Raw genomic sequence first — 19012 nt, forward strand, 5'->3', positions numbered from 1 at the left:
CACTATGGTTCACAGCCTGCGCTCAATCCACTGAGCTACTCCAGCCAGGGCAAGGAACCAGTTTTTACCCCCTTGAGAGTGATAACATTCCCACTGGGAATAAATGAGTTAGAGCAAGTAGGTGGCAAGACCCTCAGGGAAGAAGTGGAGACTAGAGGGAATTTTGCTGACGATTGAATAGAGGGCCCTGGGGGAAAATATCAGCTTTTAGAAAGGAGATGGGATCCAAAGGGCACGTCAGAAGTGTGCATAGCCTGGCACATATACAGTCCTGGGGGTCTTGGGTCTTTTATGTGTGAAAAATAAATAAAGGGCAGCAATGCAATTAGTCCCAGTGGTCTCACAGCAAATGGTACTGGTGAAGCTGAATGGACGGACGAGGCTAAGTTCGCTTTGATGTGCCATTTCTACTCTGGTCCACCCAGTGGCGTCAGTCCGTGTTGCTGTGAGGATTGCATGTGGATGGACAGGGAGGGGAGAGGTGGGGGGGAGGCGGCAGGTACTTTGAGGGAGGGAGCCGTTTTCCTTCATCTCCTTCATTTCTGTGTCAGTATTAACCTTGGCTGGCACTGGATTTGGAGGCAGATGATATGAAGTTCAGATCCTGCTTCCACTGTCTCAGTTGTGTGGCCTGGGAGAAGGTTCTGAATCTCACTTTGTTAAACTGTGAAAGTAGGCAACACTGAAGCCACCCACACAAAGGTTTCATGCTAGTAAATCAGTTGATGGCAAAGTGTTTTGTCCATGTAATATGCTATACACATCCGAAGGGGAGCCATGAAATCCTCTCCTACCTTCCTTTCCCTTCCCAAGTTCTTATTTTTTCCTTCTCCGATAATCTGAATATTTATTTCACTATCATTCTCACTTTCTACAGTAGAATGTTCTAGTCAACAGTATGGTTGGAAATTCTGTTTTCCAATCATCTTTTTCCTTACCTGGTTGGGCCCGCTTTGGGGGAGCCCAAGGAGGCTTGTAGTAGCCTCTCTCATTGTTATAAAGAAAAGCAGGAGAGCTGGCAGCACTGCCCCCTCTAAGCCTGTGGCTATTGGGCTGTGGTATATTTATGCCAAGTGAAATCAACAGTCATGAAGAAACACCAGGTACCCCAGTCCCAGAGAGCTTTGTTTGCTCTGTGCTCTGTTAAACTTGTAACACCCAAAAGTACAGATGATGGAAAAGAGGGGGGATAATTATAAACGTAGAATTTGAAGTTTCAATTCTTTATTGAAGTCAGTCTTGGAGGTGGTATGGAGATTAAAGAGCAGGTGTTCTGTCGGTGTGTCTAGCCTGCTGAGAACACTACTTCCGTGTGAGCTCACCTATTTTAGACACAGCTTTCTACAGTGTGTTCAGCTTATAGAAGAGGTGGATTGTAAACTGGCCCTTGAAAGGAAGGGTGGGTCTTTGACAGGTGGACATGGCCAGGAAGGTGATTCTAGGCAGAAGCATAAGCACAAGCCACGAAACACGAAAGTGTTGGTTCTCTAGGGAGCTGGGCCATATACAAGTTGGGCTGGGACTGAGGCCTTCCTCATGAGGCTGAAACAGCCCTAGATCTTACCATGGACTCTGCTGCCTGCCAAGGCCTTCTTTACTGTTCTCTTCTTTGCTATGGACTCTCATTTCAAAGGGTTCTTCTTCTCAAACTATGCTGCCAACAGTCATTCATTTCCCCATAAAATTACTCAAAGACATCAATCAGATCTAATGTATATGAAAGAACCATTGTTCTCACACTGGCATGATATGATTCTAGACAGAAGTAAGAAAAATTATCTTAGTGTTTTCAGTTTTAATGTGGGTTGTACAGCTTCTGTGTTGACTCTTTGAAATGCTGAGTTTAATTTCCTAGATAGCCCTCTGAGGGTTTAGGATGCTGGTGGGAACCATTGCTGTGGTTAGCATCTGTGGGAGGGAATGGAGTAACAACATTGGTATTTGTGGGATGGGAAATGGGAGAGACCAGAGACAAGGTTAACTTAGGCAAGGACTGTGCTGGTAGCAGTGGGAGTGGGAAGGAAGGGATAGGTGGTAGAGATGTACTGGGAGGAAAACCCACTGAACCATGTGCCTAACTGGGTGAGGTGACAGGGACAACATGGAGGAACATGTGTGCTACTCTGGGGCTGGTGAGATGGTTTGTCAGGAAGTTGAGAGGAAACTCGCAGTTCTGATAAGGTCAGGCTCAGAGCTTAGGGAGCCAAGAAAAAGCCTCTCTCCCCATAGTAGCCATGTCCTGAGTCAGGAAGACCCATGAACCCAGTACCCAACCTATTCCTCTCGCAGGGTCACCTGTACAGTCCCAGCTGACTTCTACCCTCTTGCTGCACATGTATATGTTTTGCCCTGGCCCCATTCTTATGCCCTGGCCCTGTTCTGCCTTGGGACTTGGTGTCACATGGCTGTGCCACTCTTGTTCTTTGACCCAGTCTGGGAGCCTTCTTACCCCCTCTCCCTGCTTTATCCAGCCATCTAAGCCAGCTTACTCTGCCTGTTCCTTACCTGGATCTCTTGGTTGCATTTTTCCAAACTGTTGATAATATTTCTGGTCTGAGGAATAGTGGGATCTGGTTAAGTCAGTAGAATTTGTTGATAGCATTCCACTAGAGATAGCCATTTAGAAATGGTGGTTTATGGAAAGAGACCAACAGAAGGTTACTGTTCAGGTTTCAACAAAAACAGATGGACACGGACATGTTGCAAGCTTGTGATCATGTGCTGTGTACTTGAGTGGTATCACTTTATTCATCTGACTATATACAACCTTTCTTTTGAACTAGTATCTGCTGTGATGGGCTTTTTATCCAATCAGTTAGAAAGCCCTCTCCCCTTTTGATTATGTGCAGGGACATTTTTTCCAGTGTGTGCAGCTGTGATGAGCAGACTCAGTGAATGGATTTGGTATTTCCTTTGATATTTGGTATTTGGCTTCATTCCATAACCTTGAGTTCTCTGTGCTTGTGCTCAGATTGATCCCCTGTTTCAGAAGACAGCAGCCTCGTTTGATGAGTGCAGCACAGCAGGGGTATTCCTCTCCACCCTCCACTGTCATGACTATAGAAGCGAGCTGCTTTTTCCTTCTGATGTCCAGACCCTCTCCAGTGGAGGACCTCCTGAAATGCCAGATTTAGGTTGTGTAGAAATGACAGATTTAAAAGGTAAATACACACAATGCGTTTCACCAGAGCATGCTAATCATTAGAGATGTTTCTTATAACTGTAGGGTATAGAGAGTGCATCTCGCTCTTATGTTGTATATTTAAATTACCCAGAATGTTCCTCCAGAGTGCCGAATTGGGCATACTCTTGGGCAAAACTGACTTTCCCAGTTCTCTGCAACATGTAGCACTCCCCTGCTACATGTATGTGCATAGTCTGTCCTGGTATGTCCTGGTCTGTATGTGTCTGTTCCTCAGGTGAACCCATTAGCAGCCAGTTCTCATCGTCACCTAATAGAGCCCACAGCTAACCTGGAGTGTCAGAGTTTGGGCTTAGGAAAGTAACTCTGAGACACTGGTCAAGTGAGGAGGCCTTGTCCTTATTTGTTACCAATTCAGGGGGACCTGCAGAGATGTGGGTATTGTGATCTATTCACAGATGCTTCTGTGGTGGTCTGAGAACAGACCTATCCTGTTGTCAGCCTCTTATGCTGGCTTGGCAAGGATTTTAACCCTCTTTCCAGCCTTTCCATGCCCCCCAGTGGGGGGATCATCTCAGGCTGTTGTGATAGTCACAGGTAGGGGGGAAGGCCAGGAACAAGGATGCGAGAGTTGTCCTTGTATGTCATCATTTCTGTGTGTCCCATGAAATTGACCCTTCCCCTTCAGGGCTAGCACAAGTTACAGTGCCTTCTCCTCTTTTAGTATTCTCTTAAATTTACTAAGAAAAAATATTTTGTACTAACAACCTGTTTTCCAAGTTTATGTGCTCATCTAGGGCTCTAATCCCATGAGGCATGTAATCTGTAGTTAGAACCAAAATAATAATCTATGAGCTGCCATGCACTTTGCACACTTTAAGGGAGGATTTTTGATTTCCTGACTATGGTGAAGGGCACAGAGTCTGTGTCAGAGTCACATGTGTGTGCTTTAGGTTTCTGTTCAAGTGTTTCACTAATTGTTGAAATGCCCATGTGGAATGCTCAGTCTCTCTGCCTGAGAACTGAGGCGGCAGTGCATCCCTTGCCATCATGCTGCTGTGGTTCTTCTAGGGGTGAGGAGCATGCTCTGATCACCTCTGACCTTCTGCTCTGCCTGTCCTCTCCAGCACTCTTGCAGCAGTGTGCAGAAGACCGCCAGATCTGCCCTTCCCTGGCTGGGTTCCAATTCACTAAATGGGACAGTGAAACACACAATGAGGTATGGTCAGTATTTGGACTTTTCAGGGCTCAGGGTGTTTCTCCAGCACTTTGTGGTTTCAGTGAGATGGTCTGAGATTAATTCTGCCCAGTGAGAACCAAAACTGTGGCATCATTTTTATTTAGCCATGAGTACAGAAAACATTTCCTTTGGCACTTTTATAGGGATTAAGACCTGTGGGTGCAGGGTGGAGTAGGAGTGGGGTTGTGAGCTCTGGCAGGACCAGTGGACAGGTGGGTAAATTCTGGGACCAGCTTTGTACTCCCCTCGGGTGAGGCAGCCATGCCACTCCTGGGTGCACGTTTTTATCAGATTTACTCTTGAACATGGTTATCCCACTGGCTATTGGTCTCTAGGGCTGCTGTCAAGCTTGAGGAATTTCCTGCTTTTTGAGATTAAGTCCCTTGGCACAGAGTTTCCTGAGAAACTGTCATGTGTAGAGCTTCCTCTATGTATTTTTAGCTTAGCCTCTTTAGCCTACTTACTACAACTTCTAAAATAAATGATTTCCATGGACAACTCTTCTCTAAACAAGTAGCTAATAATGCAGATTCCTGTTTCATGTTTTAAAAAATGTACCCAGTGACAGTATAGCTCCATCTGTGCTGCACAGTGTAAATTTCCTCTGCACTTTTCTGTCATGAGAACATTGGCTCTGGGGAGGGGAAGGAGGCATATATCTATTAAGACTGTTCCTCCAGCAGTGACCGTGGTGGTCACAGGAATGAGGAGAACCCTCTCTTTGTCCTCCTAGTCTGTGTCAGCCCTGGTGGACAAGTTCAAGAAGAATGATCAGGTATTTGACATCAATGCCGAGGAAGAGGACAGTGATGGTGGGAACTTCCCCAGTGGGCCTCTGGAGGACGACTTTGATGCCAACGACGAACTGGACCACACCATTTGTGAGGATCAGGCAGAGTTCAGGAGCTGGAGGGAGCCCTGCCACAGTCAGAGCTGCCAGTAAGGTTCTAAAGATCACAAAACATGTTCCCATGGGTGTTTCCTCAGACTTCCTGCTGGACAGTCTCATTCCATCTCTGATTACTGGGCTGCTGTGCTGTGTTGTCCACACAGGTGGAGTCATCTGGCTCATGATGGATTCATATCTGCCTTTGAATGTCAGCTCAGCCACTTACTGGTTATAATACTGACATTGTAGCATTTTGTAAGGATAGAACTAAAATAGGTAAAGTGCTGGTAAAAAGTAGCTGGGATATCGTAGCTATTTCAGTGATGGCTTTTGGTAGCATGGAGGGCGCTCCCTTTCTGCACACTACACCTGGTCCAGCTTTTGACTAAATTGCTCCCTATTGTTATAGATGGAAACAGGCTGATGTGTTGTTTATAGAAAAAATGTGGCCCCGCCTGAAGAGTCAGGCAGAGTTGGACTAGGCGGTGTTGGATTACCAAGGACAAGCAGAGCAGAGGAAACTCAATAGGCAGATAACATTGAGCATATGGGGCAGGAAAAGAGATGGTAAAATTGGTCTGTAGTAATTTAAATGTTTTATTACTTTAGTAACCTAAGAAAATCAGAACTTTGTTGGCTTTTATTATATGTACTCAACAAATTAGTATTATTTTAATTTTGAATATGATTTGGAATCAGGATCCCATAATCCTACAGTGCCGAGGGCCCCTAAAGGTCTTTAATGGGCCTGGGTATAGAACAAGCTTTCTGATGATGCCTATGCTTAAAAGAGCAGCTTTGCAACTCTGGGACTAGGGACAATTAAGCTTGGTGAGTATGGGTAAAACCTTAGAAGTCATCCAGTATAATTTCCCACTGAGTCAAGAATCTGTTCAAGAGCATTGCTTTAATGTCTCCAGGGTAAAAGACTGCTTTCTTGAGCTCAGTTTATCTGCCCATGTAGAAAATGATTTGCTTGATTAATGTGTGTTCAGATCAGAGTGGACATCAAAGAGCTGAATGTTTGGCACCTCGAGGCAAAGTTACCACCTGGCTCTTTAGCACCCTCCTTGCCTGATTTTTGTTGTTGACCAGTGATTTGACAACTATTCCCATCCTGTCTTCTAAGAAGTGAGAGATATGGCAGGCAACTTAATGGGACATTTTCAAATGTCAGAGAAGAGCTGCCACTCTTCCTACGTAATGAGGTGGCATCTGAGGAGCTGATGGTAGCAAAGTCATTTCCATTCTCTTGTTTTGTTAGGCCCTTAGATGCTTATTTTGGGTTTTTTTGTTTGTTTTTTAAAGATTCTATTTATCTAGTTTTAGAGAAGGGAAAGGAGGGGAAAACAGAGAAATATCAATGTGTGGTTGCCTCTCCCATACCTCCCATTGGGGACCTGTCCTGCAACCCAGGCATGTGCCCAGACTGGGAATCAAACCAGTGACCTTGTGGTTCACAGGCTGGCACACAATCCACTGAGCCACACCAGCCAAGGAGATGCTTATTTTGAACAATTGTCCCCATTTTTCTGCCTAGCTCCAGACAGAACAAAACCTAAGAATCCATCCTAGTGAGTGCTTTAGGGGCAGGGGCCTAGGTTCTACTTAAGGTTTTGTCTATCTCGAAGTCCCTACCCTTCACGTGGTGCTGGCCTGTTTGAACTGATCTGGACCTGGCCCTGCCATAGAAGCCATGAGATGAGAGGCAACTGGCATCACCTTTTGGAATCTTCATTTTCTCGAAGGGTTGGGACTAGATGAATATAGTAACAGTTGGTATTTATTGAGCTCCTCATTGTCCTGGCTTTGTGCCAGATCCTATGCTAGGGGCCTTACCTGCATTATTTCAGATAATTTATATATAAAATTAAATCACTTAAAACTCACAACAATCCTATAATTAGCTCCTGTTTGCCCCATTATACAGATGTGGAAGCAGGCTTAGAGGGGTTAAGTAGTCTTGGCTGCACTTAATGAATTACGTATGGCAGCCTCTACCCAGAGCTCTTAAACTGGAGTCTGTGAGGCCAGCCATGTACCATTTCCCCAGATCTCCCTAGGTGACCATCCTGTGCATCAGGATTGAAAACCCTGGGCCATCCTGAAAGGCCTTCAGGGTGAGGTGGAGGTGATGCTGTGTTATAAATCCACGTGTATATAGGATGCCCATGCTATCTGTACCTGGATGGCAACACTGACAGCTGTGCACAGTGTAAAAAGTAGAGTTCCATGTGTGTATGTTAACAAGAACACAGCTGAGAAAGTGCTCAATGTCCAGGAGCAGGTGGGTGTGCTCCCCCTTCCTGGTCCCTGTAGTGTGATTTTGTGAGGTGCTTGCTGTCGTAGGTCCAGGCCCAGACCATGGTCTGCCCTGTGCATGCAAGAGTAGACATTCTGCATGTGGGATGTGTGCTAGGAGCTAAATGGGTGCTAGGAGCTAAATGACCTTTAACCAGAAGGTATCAGTGACTGAACCCATGCTAAACTAAAAGGTGGGGGGTGGCGGGGGCAGGGAGAGTGGCAGGTAGAAGAAATAGAATATTTTCCTTCCTTCAGAGTATTAGAGATGTTCAGTGGAGGGGCAAGCCTTGAAAAAGGTAGGCTGTGGTTAGATGAGCTGTTGAGTGGGGTCGAGTAGGGTGCCTGCCATAGCACTGTGTATTCTAAGAATTATTAAATGGCTAGGGTTAAAGCTTCCAGGGCCTCAGTTCAGCCCTGGCCTACAGACTCAGGGCATGGGAGCCAAGCTCTTTACAGCTTTGCCTATCAGTTCCTAATGATTCCCCTCATAGCCACCAAAGCTTTAACAGAAGAATATCCGTGATAATTGCGTGGGGATGCTGCTGAAGCCATCTTTCTCCCTCTGGTTTTCACAGTGCATACAGTTGTTACTTAATAACATAGTCTAGGCATTCTGCAAACTAAAAGTGTGAATTTTTTTAGTACATTTTAATCTTTAAAATTAATGTTTAATTACACAATAAATATAATAATATAATTTCCTAGGTTTTTAAAAAAAGATTATATAGATAAAGGCAAAGTCCCCTTTTAAAACTTTTTTAGCTTTTTCCATAATGCTTGGTATAAAGGGGATTTATACTTATGGCTCATTACAGGTAAAAAGCCTTCTGAAGTTCCCTTGTTAACCTTTCCTACAGGGCAGTAGAGCAGTACTCACACACTTGCTGATGCATCAGAGGCCTTTAGGAGAAAGCCACCTCATAGTAATTTGCAAAAAGGGTAAAAAATCAAACCAAAACTGCCATGCTGGACTGGACAGTTAGACACTTCACCTACAGCAAAGAATGCAGCTAAAGCAAACCAGGTTAGGAGTTAGATTGTAAGGGGGACCCCCCCCCAACATTTGGGGGATATAAATTAGAATAACATCTTCACTTTTAGAAGGAACTACAGTAGAGTTACTGGAACTTCCCTTTATGGAAGGAAAATGAGAAAAGGGCGAAAGGTTATTAGCTTGTGGCAGAAGCCTGTATGTTGGAAGACCCTGAGAGGGGTTGTGTCAACTCCCTGCCCTGGCAACTTACTAGCTATGTGGTCTTATATAAAAACTTCTACTTCAGTTTTCTTGTCTTTCAAATGGGTAAACTTGTATTTTATGAAGCATTTTGGAACATCCAAAGTAGTTGTGTAGATATAATCATATTGTTATAAAATTAAGATAAGCAAAATGCTTTGATGAAGTGAAAAGTACAGGGTTGTTAATGATGAAGTATTTGTATTGGACTAACTTGGAAATGTTGCTTATTTGTGGGAAGGTAGGTGGGTAGAACCTTCAACTGTATCACATACTGCTTTACAAGAGGGGGGACCCCCAAAAACCAGAATTATCTTCTGGAGGGTGGTCTTTTATAGTACAGGCTTCCCCAGCTAGGTGAGGGTTCTAGGAACCCATCCATAACAGTGTACCCGCTGGCATTGTTGAGAGGCTGTGCTTGGCTTCAGTTAATTTTTTTTTTTTTGAAGACTCTTTCAACACATTTACCAATTCATGATGGGTGATTTGTGAGCACACCTGCCCACACCAAGCTGAGTGTTCAGCAGTTTTTCACCCAAAAAATGCATGATCCCTCCCACCCCCAGGCCCCATCCTCCCTATTCGCCCGATCTCACCCTCAGCAACTTTCTTTTGTTTCACTGGATGGAAAAAGTCTTCAAAGGAAAATGTTTTGTTGATGTAGAAGAGGTAAAACAAAAAACAGCAGAAGCACTAATAGTTCAAAATCTATTTTGAGCAGTGGAAAAAACATCTTAATAGGTGTATTGCATCAAATGGAGAGTACTTTGAAGGTGACTGAAGTTTAAACATGTAAGAATAAATACACAATTTTTTATAAATAAATTCCAGGGGTTTTTTTTAGCCTCCCCCCATCCATGTAAACACACAGTTATGTTGTGTATGTCGATGTGGACATGATTGTACATGTAAAAACATTATTTCATGTATGTTACAGGAAAGAAATGATTCCCCTTGGGGATGGAGACATTAGTACCATGTGCCCTCTTCTATCCACGAAACCTGGAGAATATTCCTATTTTAGTCCACGCACCATGTCGATGTGGGCTGGACCAGAGCACTGGCGCTTCAGACCCCGACTGAAACGTATGTACTTCCAGGTGGAGTTTCTTAGGAAAAGAGATGGCGTACTGTAGACAACCAGTAGACAGCAGGTCAGCTGAGGAAGGGAAATGCCATCCGCTGTCCTGTTGACCCTTCTGGTCAGCTCCAAATGCACATAAACAAACCAGCTTCCCAGTGGACAGTCAGTTGGCCTGGCCTGGGATGAGGGCTTAGTTAACACTGAAGCCTCAGAGTGGAAGAGTAAGGAGAGCTGGGCTCCCAACTTGGTACTACCCTCTAGTATCCACATGGCTCCACACAATGGGTGTTGGATGGAATGACCACTGGTCCCATTCAAGTTACTGCATGAGGTGGCCCTAAGCAGGACTCTGAAGGGGGTTAACACCAGCACCTTGTGTTTTTCATTCCCTCTTTGAAAAGGAGGGATTAATTTGCATGTATTTTTATTGTGTTTTGTTAGCAAAATTACAAATTATAATTTAACAAATGAAAATCAGGCATATGATTTGTATTTCTTAGTGCTTTATGGTATGGTTGTTAAGACTGGTAGTGTGTCTTGTGAGATGCAGAAATAATGTAGGACCCAGAAGTGAGTAGTGTTGCTGTCTGTGTCCACTTATGTAGAAGATGCTGCCTTGAAATCAGAGAACAGAAAGAAGAGCACAAAGAAAGAATTTGAAATTGACTTTGACGATGACATCAACTTTGATGTGTATTTTGGAAAAGCAAAGGTTTGTTCAGGATTGTTATTATTTGTGCTTTCTTAAATTACTCTTTGCACTGCTCTTTCACTTTTAGATGTGTTTTTTCTTTAATTAATTATAAATTTAACTCTTAAACATATGGCTTTATTGCCTCAGTTTGTAGAGGAATTGAGAAATAGTCCCAAATTCAATGGCACAGAGAATAAAGTTTAGAATATGAATAATGTTAACAAGTTGGAGTTTTACACAGAAATGAGGACTCTGATGGCAGGCTAGTGCTGCTTATACCCTTCCCAAGGTCCTTCTAAGGAAGAATGGGTTTGATCATTTTTATTAAAGATGCCTAAAACCCACTTTTTAAAAAAATTAATAGGCTGCTACTATTCTGACCAAGTCTACTTTGGAGAACCAGACCTGGAGAGCTACCACTCTTCCTACAGATTTCCACTATGAGACTGATAATCTGGTTCAGCTGCACCTCAAACCAGGCACCAAGGTAAGGCTGGTTCTTGGCTCCTCAAAGGCCATTGTCGTTGAACCTGTTTACAGAATTGGAGGTATCAGGTGGCTGGTAGTGTTGACTGTCAGGCTCCATCTTTGAGGAAAGGGCCAGAGAGCATGAAGAGGAATGTGTGTTAGCCAAGAGGAATTACCAGAAGATTAGGAGTGGGGGGTGGAAGCAGAACTCAAGGGTAAAACTCCTAGGATAGATGAACACTAGCATTTAGGAAATATCCCACCTGGATGGAAGGCTGGACCCAAGCATACATATTGAAATGCTAGGGGGATAAACAAAATCTTCTGTTGAGGTTTATACAAGACATTAGTTTCTTGATTCTCTCATGTTCTCATTGATGTTGTAGATTCACTAGCTGGATGCTTTCTCCAGCCCATATGCCTCCCACACCATCCAGGTATAGATGGGAACCCACAGTGACACATGGGGTAATGGAGGTGCCAGGCACCTGACTGTAGTTCTTTGGAAGTTTCCTAGAGCTGCACAAGTGGCCCAGTTCTTTCTATAACTGTCAGGATGAATATTCAAGACAACTGGTGCTGCATCCCAGTTACTGTTCACTTCCTTTGCCTCTGGCTCTTCTGGTGATGGTAGAAACAAGTGTATGTCCCTGTTGCCAGGGTGACCAGGCAGTGGTTCATGCCAAAAATCCATTTGACTGGAACCCTCTGCTCATTTGCATTCCCAGTTGTATTAGCGTTTGGTATCAAGCATATAGTCTATGGTTTCCTCTTCCTTATTTTGCCTCTTCCTCCATAGGGTCTTAATGATAACTATACAGTTACCTGAATCCACTGGTGTCTCACATTTTTTTTAAACCAATCCTTATATACTTGTAATTTTCTTTCTAACCAATATTGTTCACATAACAAATATAGTTGACCCTTGATCAACTTGTGTGTTAAGGGTACTGACTCCCCCACCACAGTAAAAAATCCACACATAACTTTTTAAAAATATATATATTTTATTGATTATGCTATTACAGTTGTCCCATTTCCCCCCTTCACTCCTCTCCACCCTGCACACCCTCCCCCACCCACATTCCCCCCTTTAGTTCATATCCATGTGTCGTAAGTTCTTTAGCTTCTACAATTCCCATTCTATTCTTGCCCTCCCCCTGTCTATTTTCTTCCTACCATCTATGCTACTTATTCTGTACCTTCCCCCCTCTCTCCTCCTCCCACTCCCCTGTTGCTAACCCTCCATGTGATTCCATTTCTGTGGTTCTGTTCCTGTTCTAGTTGTTTGCTTAGTTTGCTTTTGTTTTAGGTGTGGTTGTTAATAACCAAGTTTCCTGTCTTTTTACTGGTCATATTTTTATCTTCTTTTTGTCAGATAAGTCCCTTTAACATTTCATAAAATAGGGCTTGGTGATGATGAACTCCTTTAATCTGACCTTCTCTGGGAAGCACTTAATCTGCCCTTCCATTCTAAATGAAAGCTTTGCTGGATAGAGCAATCTTAGATGCAGGTCCTTGCCTTTCATGATGTGGAATACTTCTTTCCAGCCCCTTCTTGCCTGTAAGGTCTCTTTTGAGAAATCAGCTGACAGTCTGATGGGAACTTCTTTGTAGGTGACTGTCCCCTTATCTCTTGCTACTTCTAGGATTCTCTCCTTCATTTTAATCTTGGGTAATGTAATTATGATGTGCCTTGGTGTGTTCCTTCTTGGGTCCAACTTCTTTGGGACTCTCTGAGCTTCCTGGACTTCCTGGAAGTCTGTTTCCTTTGCCAAATTGGGGAAGTTCTCCTTTATCATTTGTTCAAATAACTTTTCTACTTGTTGCTCTTCTTCTCCTTCTGGTATCTCTATAATTTGGATGTTGGAGCATTTAAAGATGTCCTGGAGGTTCCTAAGCCTCTCCTCGTTTTTTTGAATTCTTATTTCTTCATTCTTTTCTGATTGTATGTTTTTTACTTCCTTTGGTCCACTCCATTGATGTGAGACCCAGTTTTCTTTCCATCACTGTTGGTTCCCTGTGCATTTTTCTTTATTTCACTTAGTGTTGCCTTCATTTTTTTCATTTAATTTGCAACAAAAATCAACCAGTTCTGTGATCAGCCAGCTTCCTGATCACCAGTGCTTTGAACTGTGCATCTGATAGGTTGGCTATCTCTTGGTCACTTAAAAGTATTGGCTCTGGGGCTTTGATTTGTTCTTCCATTTGAGGGTTTTTTTTGGGGGTGGGGGTGGAGTCTGCTCGCACCTATTATGTATGAGGGGCAGAGCCTTAGGTGTTCACCAGGGCGGGGCAATGCAGTCACTGGCTTGTGAAGCTGTGTGTGGGGGCAGGATCTGAGAGGGAACAATGGCACTTACTACACTTTCTCTTGGATTTCAGTCCTCTCTGCTGCTTCCCACAAGCAAATTGGGCCCTTCTGGTGCTTGTTCCCAGGCGGGTGGGCTAATGCATGTTCTAGGACCCTGTGGGTCTCTCCAACAAACTCTGCTGTGAGGCTGGGAGTCTCTCCCGGCACCTCAACCCCCACAAGTGTTTTCAATCGGTGCTTTTAGGCTTTATTTCCCGGTGCTGGGTCTCTGGGATGAGAGGTCTGTCTCGCTGCCTATTTTCACCTGGTTTATCTGTGCACAAATGTGACTGTGGACAGCCAGCTGCCTTGCTGTCCTCACTGGGTCTGCTTGTTGCCTCTTCTCGCCCGGGGTATGCCACTGGGGTCTGCTAGCTGCCACCTGCACACCTGGGGTCTGCCAACTGCAGCCTGCGCCCTGCACACCCGGGTCTGCCAGCCACTGCTTTTTCCTGCCTCAACCCCTCTCAGATGGCTGCCGACTCTGCCCCTCTTACCGGTCTGGATGAATGGTTGTCAGACTTCTGTACAGTTCAGTTCTCTGTCTGTTCTGGTTTTTTTGTTTCTAAATTTTTGTTGTCCTTAATTTTGGTTGTGTGAGGAGGCACAGTGTGTCCACCTATACCTCCATCTTGGCCTGAAGTCCTCCCATGCATAACTTTTGACTACCGCAAAATATTACTAATAGCCTATTGTTGACTAGGAGCCTTACTGATAACAGAAACAGTCAGTTAACACATAGTTTGCATTTTATATGTATTTTATATTGTATTTTTACAACAAAGTAAACTAGGGAAAAGAAAATGTTGTTAAGAAAATTATAAGGAAGAGATAATACATTTATAGTACTGTACATACTTATTTTAAAAAATGCATATTAATGGACCTGTGCTGTTCAAACTTGTATCCAAGAGTCAACTATACTCTTTAAAAATGCAGAATGAAATAATATGCTGTTCTGTGTCAATTATACCTCAGTTAAAAAAGAAAGAAATGCAGAAAGATGTAAAGTTGCAGTAGTAATAGCAACTGTGGCCTACTGTATGTATTGGTTGGATGCTGGCAGCAAGTTCTTTCCTCAGAAAACAGCCTGTAACAGAGGAGCACAGCCAGGCTACTGGGAGCTGAAGGAGATGGCAGGGCTCGTTCACCAACCTGGGTAGTCTCAAGTTGCTTGTGATTATCCACAGGAACAAATTTCCCCATGGATAGAAGGGCTACAGGTACAGGGGATGCAGATCCCTCACCCTTCCATCAACACTACACTAGGAAAACTACTTTTAAACACTGGAAAGTGAACAATGCCTTAAAACATGCTCTGTTTACCTAGAGATTCCACGGATCAACCAGCCATCCACTTCAGTGTTTTAATGGGGAATTCTAACAGCAGCCAGCCAATAACTGAGGTGGTTAAGTACCCTCTGAAACATTTCCTATAGACTCCGAACAATTTTTGGTGTGTCCAGAGGACAGTATTCTAAATGAAGAGGGATTTAGATATTCTGTCATGTGAGGAGCAGGAAAATAAAATGGGCACTTAGCTCAATGAATATCTTATTCTTTAATATTAATTTGGGATTTGTATTCTTTGCGTTTAAGGACTTCTTTTGTAATATATAGTTGCATTAAAATATTTATTGTGCTTTCGGGTCTTTTGGTCAAGATGGCAGCATAGTTAACACCGCTGGCCTCCTCACACAACCACATCAAAATTACAACTAAACTGTAGAACAACCAGCATTCAGAACCATCAGAAATCAAGCTGAATGGAACTCCTACAACTACGGAATTAGAGAAGAAACCACATGAAGACTGGTAGGAGGGGCAGAGATGTGGAACAGGCTGGCCCCACACTCAGGTGTGTTGAATACAAATCAGGAAGGAGATCTCAGGAGTGAGGGGAAGGGGTCCCAGACCCCCCCAGCCCAGGGATCCAGTGCCAGGAAGAGAAGTTGTCATTAACTTCTGGCTGTAAAAGCCAGCGAGGACTGAGGCTGTGGGAGACAGAAACTAGTGGAGTCCCAGGCAGTTCTTAAAGGGCCCGTGCACAAACTTACTCAGATTTAGTCCCTCTGAGCTCCACTGTGGGGGCAACAGATTGAAAAGCATCAGACATACGAGGAGGAAATAAATTGTGCGGCATCGGGGTGAGTTTCTCCCAGAGAGAAGTGCTAGCAGAGGACATTGTCCCTTTTCCAAGCCCAACCTCCCCCACCCCCACCCCCACCGAGCCACAGAGCTGGCAGGTGGGTGCCACATCTGAGACTCCAGCAACATGGCTCGCACTGTTTGTTCCTCCCCAGTGATGCCCTGAGGCCCTGCCACCCAGCTTCCAGGCTCACCCAAGCTGCTTCCGGTGGCTTTTCTATACAAATGGTTTGTCTTGACCCACGCTTCAGATTTTCCTAAATGCTCTCAAACAAGCAGCACCAGGCTTCAGCAAGCCCCATACCTCTTGATAAGCTGCCCCAGGCCCAGCACTAGCAGCTGCCAGCCTTGGTTCACAACTTGGCCTTGCCTGGGCACCTCCAAGCCCAGCACTGGTAGCAGCCACCTGCAGATCACTTTGTAGCTTTTACTGTGTGACTCCAGAGAGAGCGCAGGTGGTGGCTGACCTTAGATGTGCCAACAGTAATCAAGGCTCAACTATAACAGGAGCACGTACACTGCCCACATGGTGGGTGCATCTCGAGTACTCAGCTTGGGTGGTAGGGGAGGCTGTGCCACTGGACCCTGTAGGACACTTACTACATTAGACCACTCTCCCAAGCCTGGGAGATGCAGCACCTCTACCTAGTACATAGAAACAAACTCAAGGAGGCTGCCAAAATGAGGAGACAAAGAAACATCACCCACATGAAAGAACAGAACAAAGCTCCAGAAAAAGAAGTAAACAAAACGGAGATCAGCAATCTACTAGATGCAGAGTTCAAAACACTGGCTATAAGGATGCTGAAGGAACTTAGTGAGGACTGCAACAGCATAAAAAAGATCCAGTCAGAAACAAAAGACACTCTAATTAAAATAAGGAACAATCTACAGGGAATCAACAGTAGAGTGGATGAAGCTGAGAATCAGATTAGTGATTTGGAATATAAGGAAGCAAAAAACAACCAATCAGAACAGAAAGAAGAAAAAAGAATCCAAAAAAAAAATGAAGATAGTGTAAGGACCCTCTGGTCAATAGCATAATCAAGTACACCAACATTCACATCATGGGGGCGTCAGAAGGAGAAGAGAGAGAGCAAGAAACGGGAAATCTATTTGAAGAAATAATGACAGAAAACTTCTCTAACTTGGTGAAGGCAATAGATATACAAGTCCATCCAGTTTAATGTCTTAATTAAAGACATCAAGTGCAGAGAGTCCCTAACAAGATGAACTCAAAGAGGCCCACGCCAAGACACATCATAATTAAAATGCCAAAGGTTAAAGACAAAGTAAGAATCTTAAAACTGGCGAGAGAAAAGCAGCTAGTTACCTACAAGGCAGCTCCCATAAGACTGTCAGCTGATTTCTCAAAAGAAAGTTTGCAGGCTAGAAGGGATTGGCAAGTAAGAGTCCAAGAGATGAAAAGCAAGGACCTACAACCAAGACTGCTCTACCCACCAAAGCTGTCATTTAGAATCAAAGGCAGATAAAGAGCTTCCCAAACAAGAAAAAGCTAAAGGAATTCATCACCACCAAACCAGTATTACATGAATGTTAAAGGGTCTTCTTTAAGAAGATCAACACTATGAACAATAAAATGGCAATAAATACATACCTATCAACAATTGAATCTAAAAAACAAAATAATATAGATATGGACAACCGTTTCAAGGTTGCTAGATGTCAGGGAGTCGGGGGGGATTGGTGCAAAAGGTGAAGGGGTTAAGAAGAATTGTTATTAATCTGTAGTTATAAAACAGTCATGGGAATGTAAAAAATACAGCATAGGAAATAGAGCAGCCAAAGAACATGTATGCATGACCCATGGACATGGGCAATGGTATGGCAATTGCCTGAGGGAACAGGGTGGGAGCTGGGTAGAGGGGGCAAAGGGGGAAAAATTGGGACAACTGTAATAGCTTAAATGATAAAATATAATTTAAAATATTAATTGTACTTTATAAACTGTATGTAACTTAAAACTACTTCCCTTCCCCAAAGATATGTATTCCAGGTAAAAATCACTGGTCTAAGGGCCTGCAAATACCTAAAGGGATGTCGTTAACAGGCACTCCAAAAAAAAAAAAAAAAGAAGAAGAGGCAGACTTGATCTGTGAGGCTCTGGAAGGCAGGGCAAGGACCCTGGATATGATGACAGGGAGTAGAGTGTCTTCCTGTAGCTCTGTGGAGAACAGCTGTTGCCTCATTAAAGTAGTAAATGGGTGAGCTTTCTATATGAATTGTGCAAATAGCAAAAAGTTGACTTCAGATAATTATAGGCAGTCTCGATTTTAGTGAAAGAACCCTTTTTCAAATAAAATTGTGTGCAGGCCTCCTTGCAAACCAGCTGCTCTGATTTATTTGGGATTGACGAGAGCTTTGAGCCCTGCTACCTCCGCTTACTCTAGAATGGAGTTGTACAGTGGAAAGTTGGTTGCATTAGATAACTTTGAGGGTCCTTGTAACTCTAAAATTCTAGAAGATTGAGCATAGGATCTCAGTTGAATGGTTACTTTTCTAGAAATTGCTTTCTCCAGTTTTTCTTTCCTTCATTCTAGATCCTTACAGTAGCCCATGGCCAGAGAGTAGGGACCGAACATTATGAAGAAATTGGAGACTATGACTATAATAACCCTAATGATACATCCAACTTCTGCCCTGGATTACAGGTAAAGGAAGAAGAGCTCTCTGTCCTATCTTCCAACTACTAGTGTCTTTCCTGCTCCTATCTCCCCCTTCCATGTCTCAAATGCTGTAGGATTTTAGTCATGTGGAGGTTTTTGGATCCCTGCCCTTCCTCAGGCATTGGGGAACTGAGCAAAGCTGAGGAAACAACCAGAGCCTAGCCTGCCTTACAGTTAGCTCTATTTGTAGAAAAGTGGGCCTGCTTCAGTAACCAGTCAACATATGGATGGAGTTGTCAGCATATGCAAAGCACTTGTATTTGGAATTTCAAAAGAAAATACTTTCTACTCTTAGGAGTTGATATTTTGGTTGGGGGGGTAAAATTCATAGACATGAAAAGATGGTGGGTCCTAACAGGGAAAAAAGGTTCATGTGTGGGTCTCAGGAGACCAGGCTATAGCTCTGATACTAGTTCTGACAGTGTGAATTTGTATGAGCTACTCCCATCTTTAGAGTCCTATGAGACTGGATAGTGTCAGTGCTTCTTCTGTGAGTCTACTACTGAGACACAAGTGGAAATAACAGCAAGGGAAGAACATTAGACTTCATCTGGGACCCTGCATGTAGGGAGAGGAGAAGTAATTGGAAGGATAGTTTATTCACCTTATTTTGAGAGTTGAATTTTTATATTTTAGTGAAAATCCAGACTGATTTCTTGACCAGGGTTTCTCCAGGACAGCTAATTAACAAACCATTCCTGGGCCCCACCCCAGAGAGCTGATCTGTTGCTGCTGGGCTTGGCCAACATTGACTTTCTGCTGGCCTGCT

General features: G+C 43.8%; 1 protein-coding gene across 2 annotated transcripts in view; it reads left to right on the forward strand.

Annotated features, from left to right (window-relative positions):
• The window catches only part of NCAPH (non-SMC condensin I complex subunit H), a 39171-nt gene that overhangs the window by 10110 nt on the left and 10049 nt on the right, over nucleotides 1-19012 (forward strand). The window contains exons 7-13 of one of the 2 annotated variants that reach the window (XM_045828002.1): nucleotides 2972-3161; nucleotides 4270-4361; nucleotides 5116-5321; nucleotides 9747-9895; nucleotides 10499-10605; nucleotides 10952-11074; nucleotides 18118-18228. In XM_045828002.1, the coding sequence (XP_045683958.1) occupies nucleotides 2972-3161; nucleotides 4270-4361; nucleotides 5116-5321; nucleotides 9747-9895; nucleotides 10499-10605; nucleotides 10952-11074; nucleotides 18118-18228 (978 nt within the window). The remainder of the gene's footprint in view (nucleotides 1-2971; nucleotides 3162-4269; nucleotides 4362-5115; nucleotides 5322-9746; nucleotides 9896-10498; nucleotides 10606-10951; nucleotides 11075-18117; nucleotides 18229-19012) is intronic. The other variant, XM_045828003.1, reaches the window with a different exon arrangement.

The sequence above is a fragment of the Phyllostomus hastatus genome, unplaced genomic scaffold, assembly GCF_019186645.2.
Source record: "Phyllostomus hastatus isolate PE091 unplaced genomic scaffold, TTU_PhHast_1.1 phas_scaffold_78, whole genome shotgun sequence".
Classification (NCBI taxonomy): Eukaryota; Metazoa; Chordata; class Mammalia; order Chiroptera; family Phyllostomidae; genus Phyllostomus; species Phyllostomus hastatus.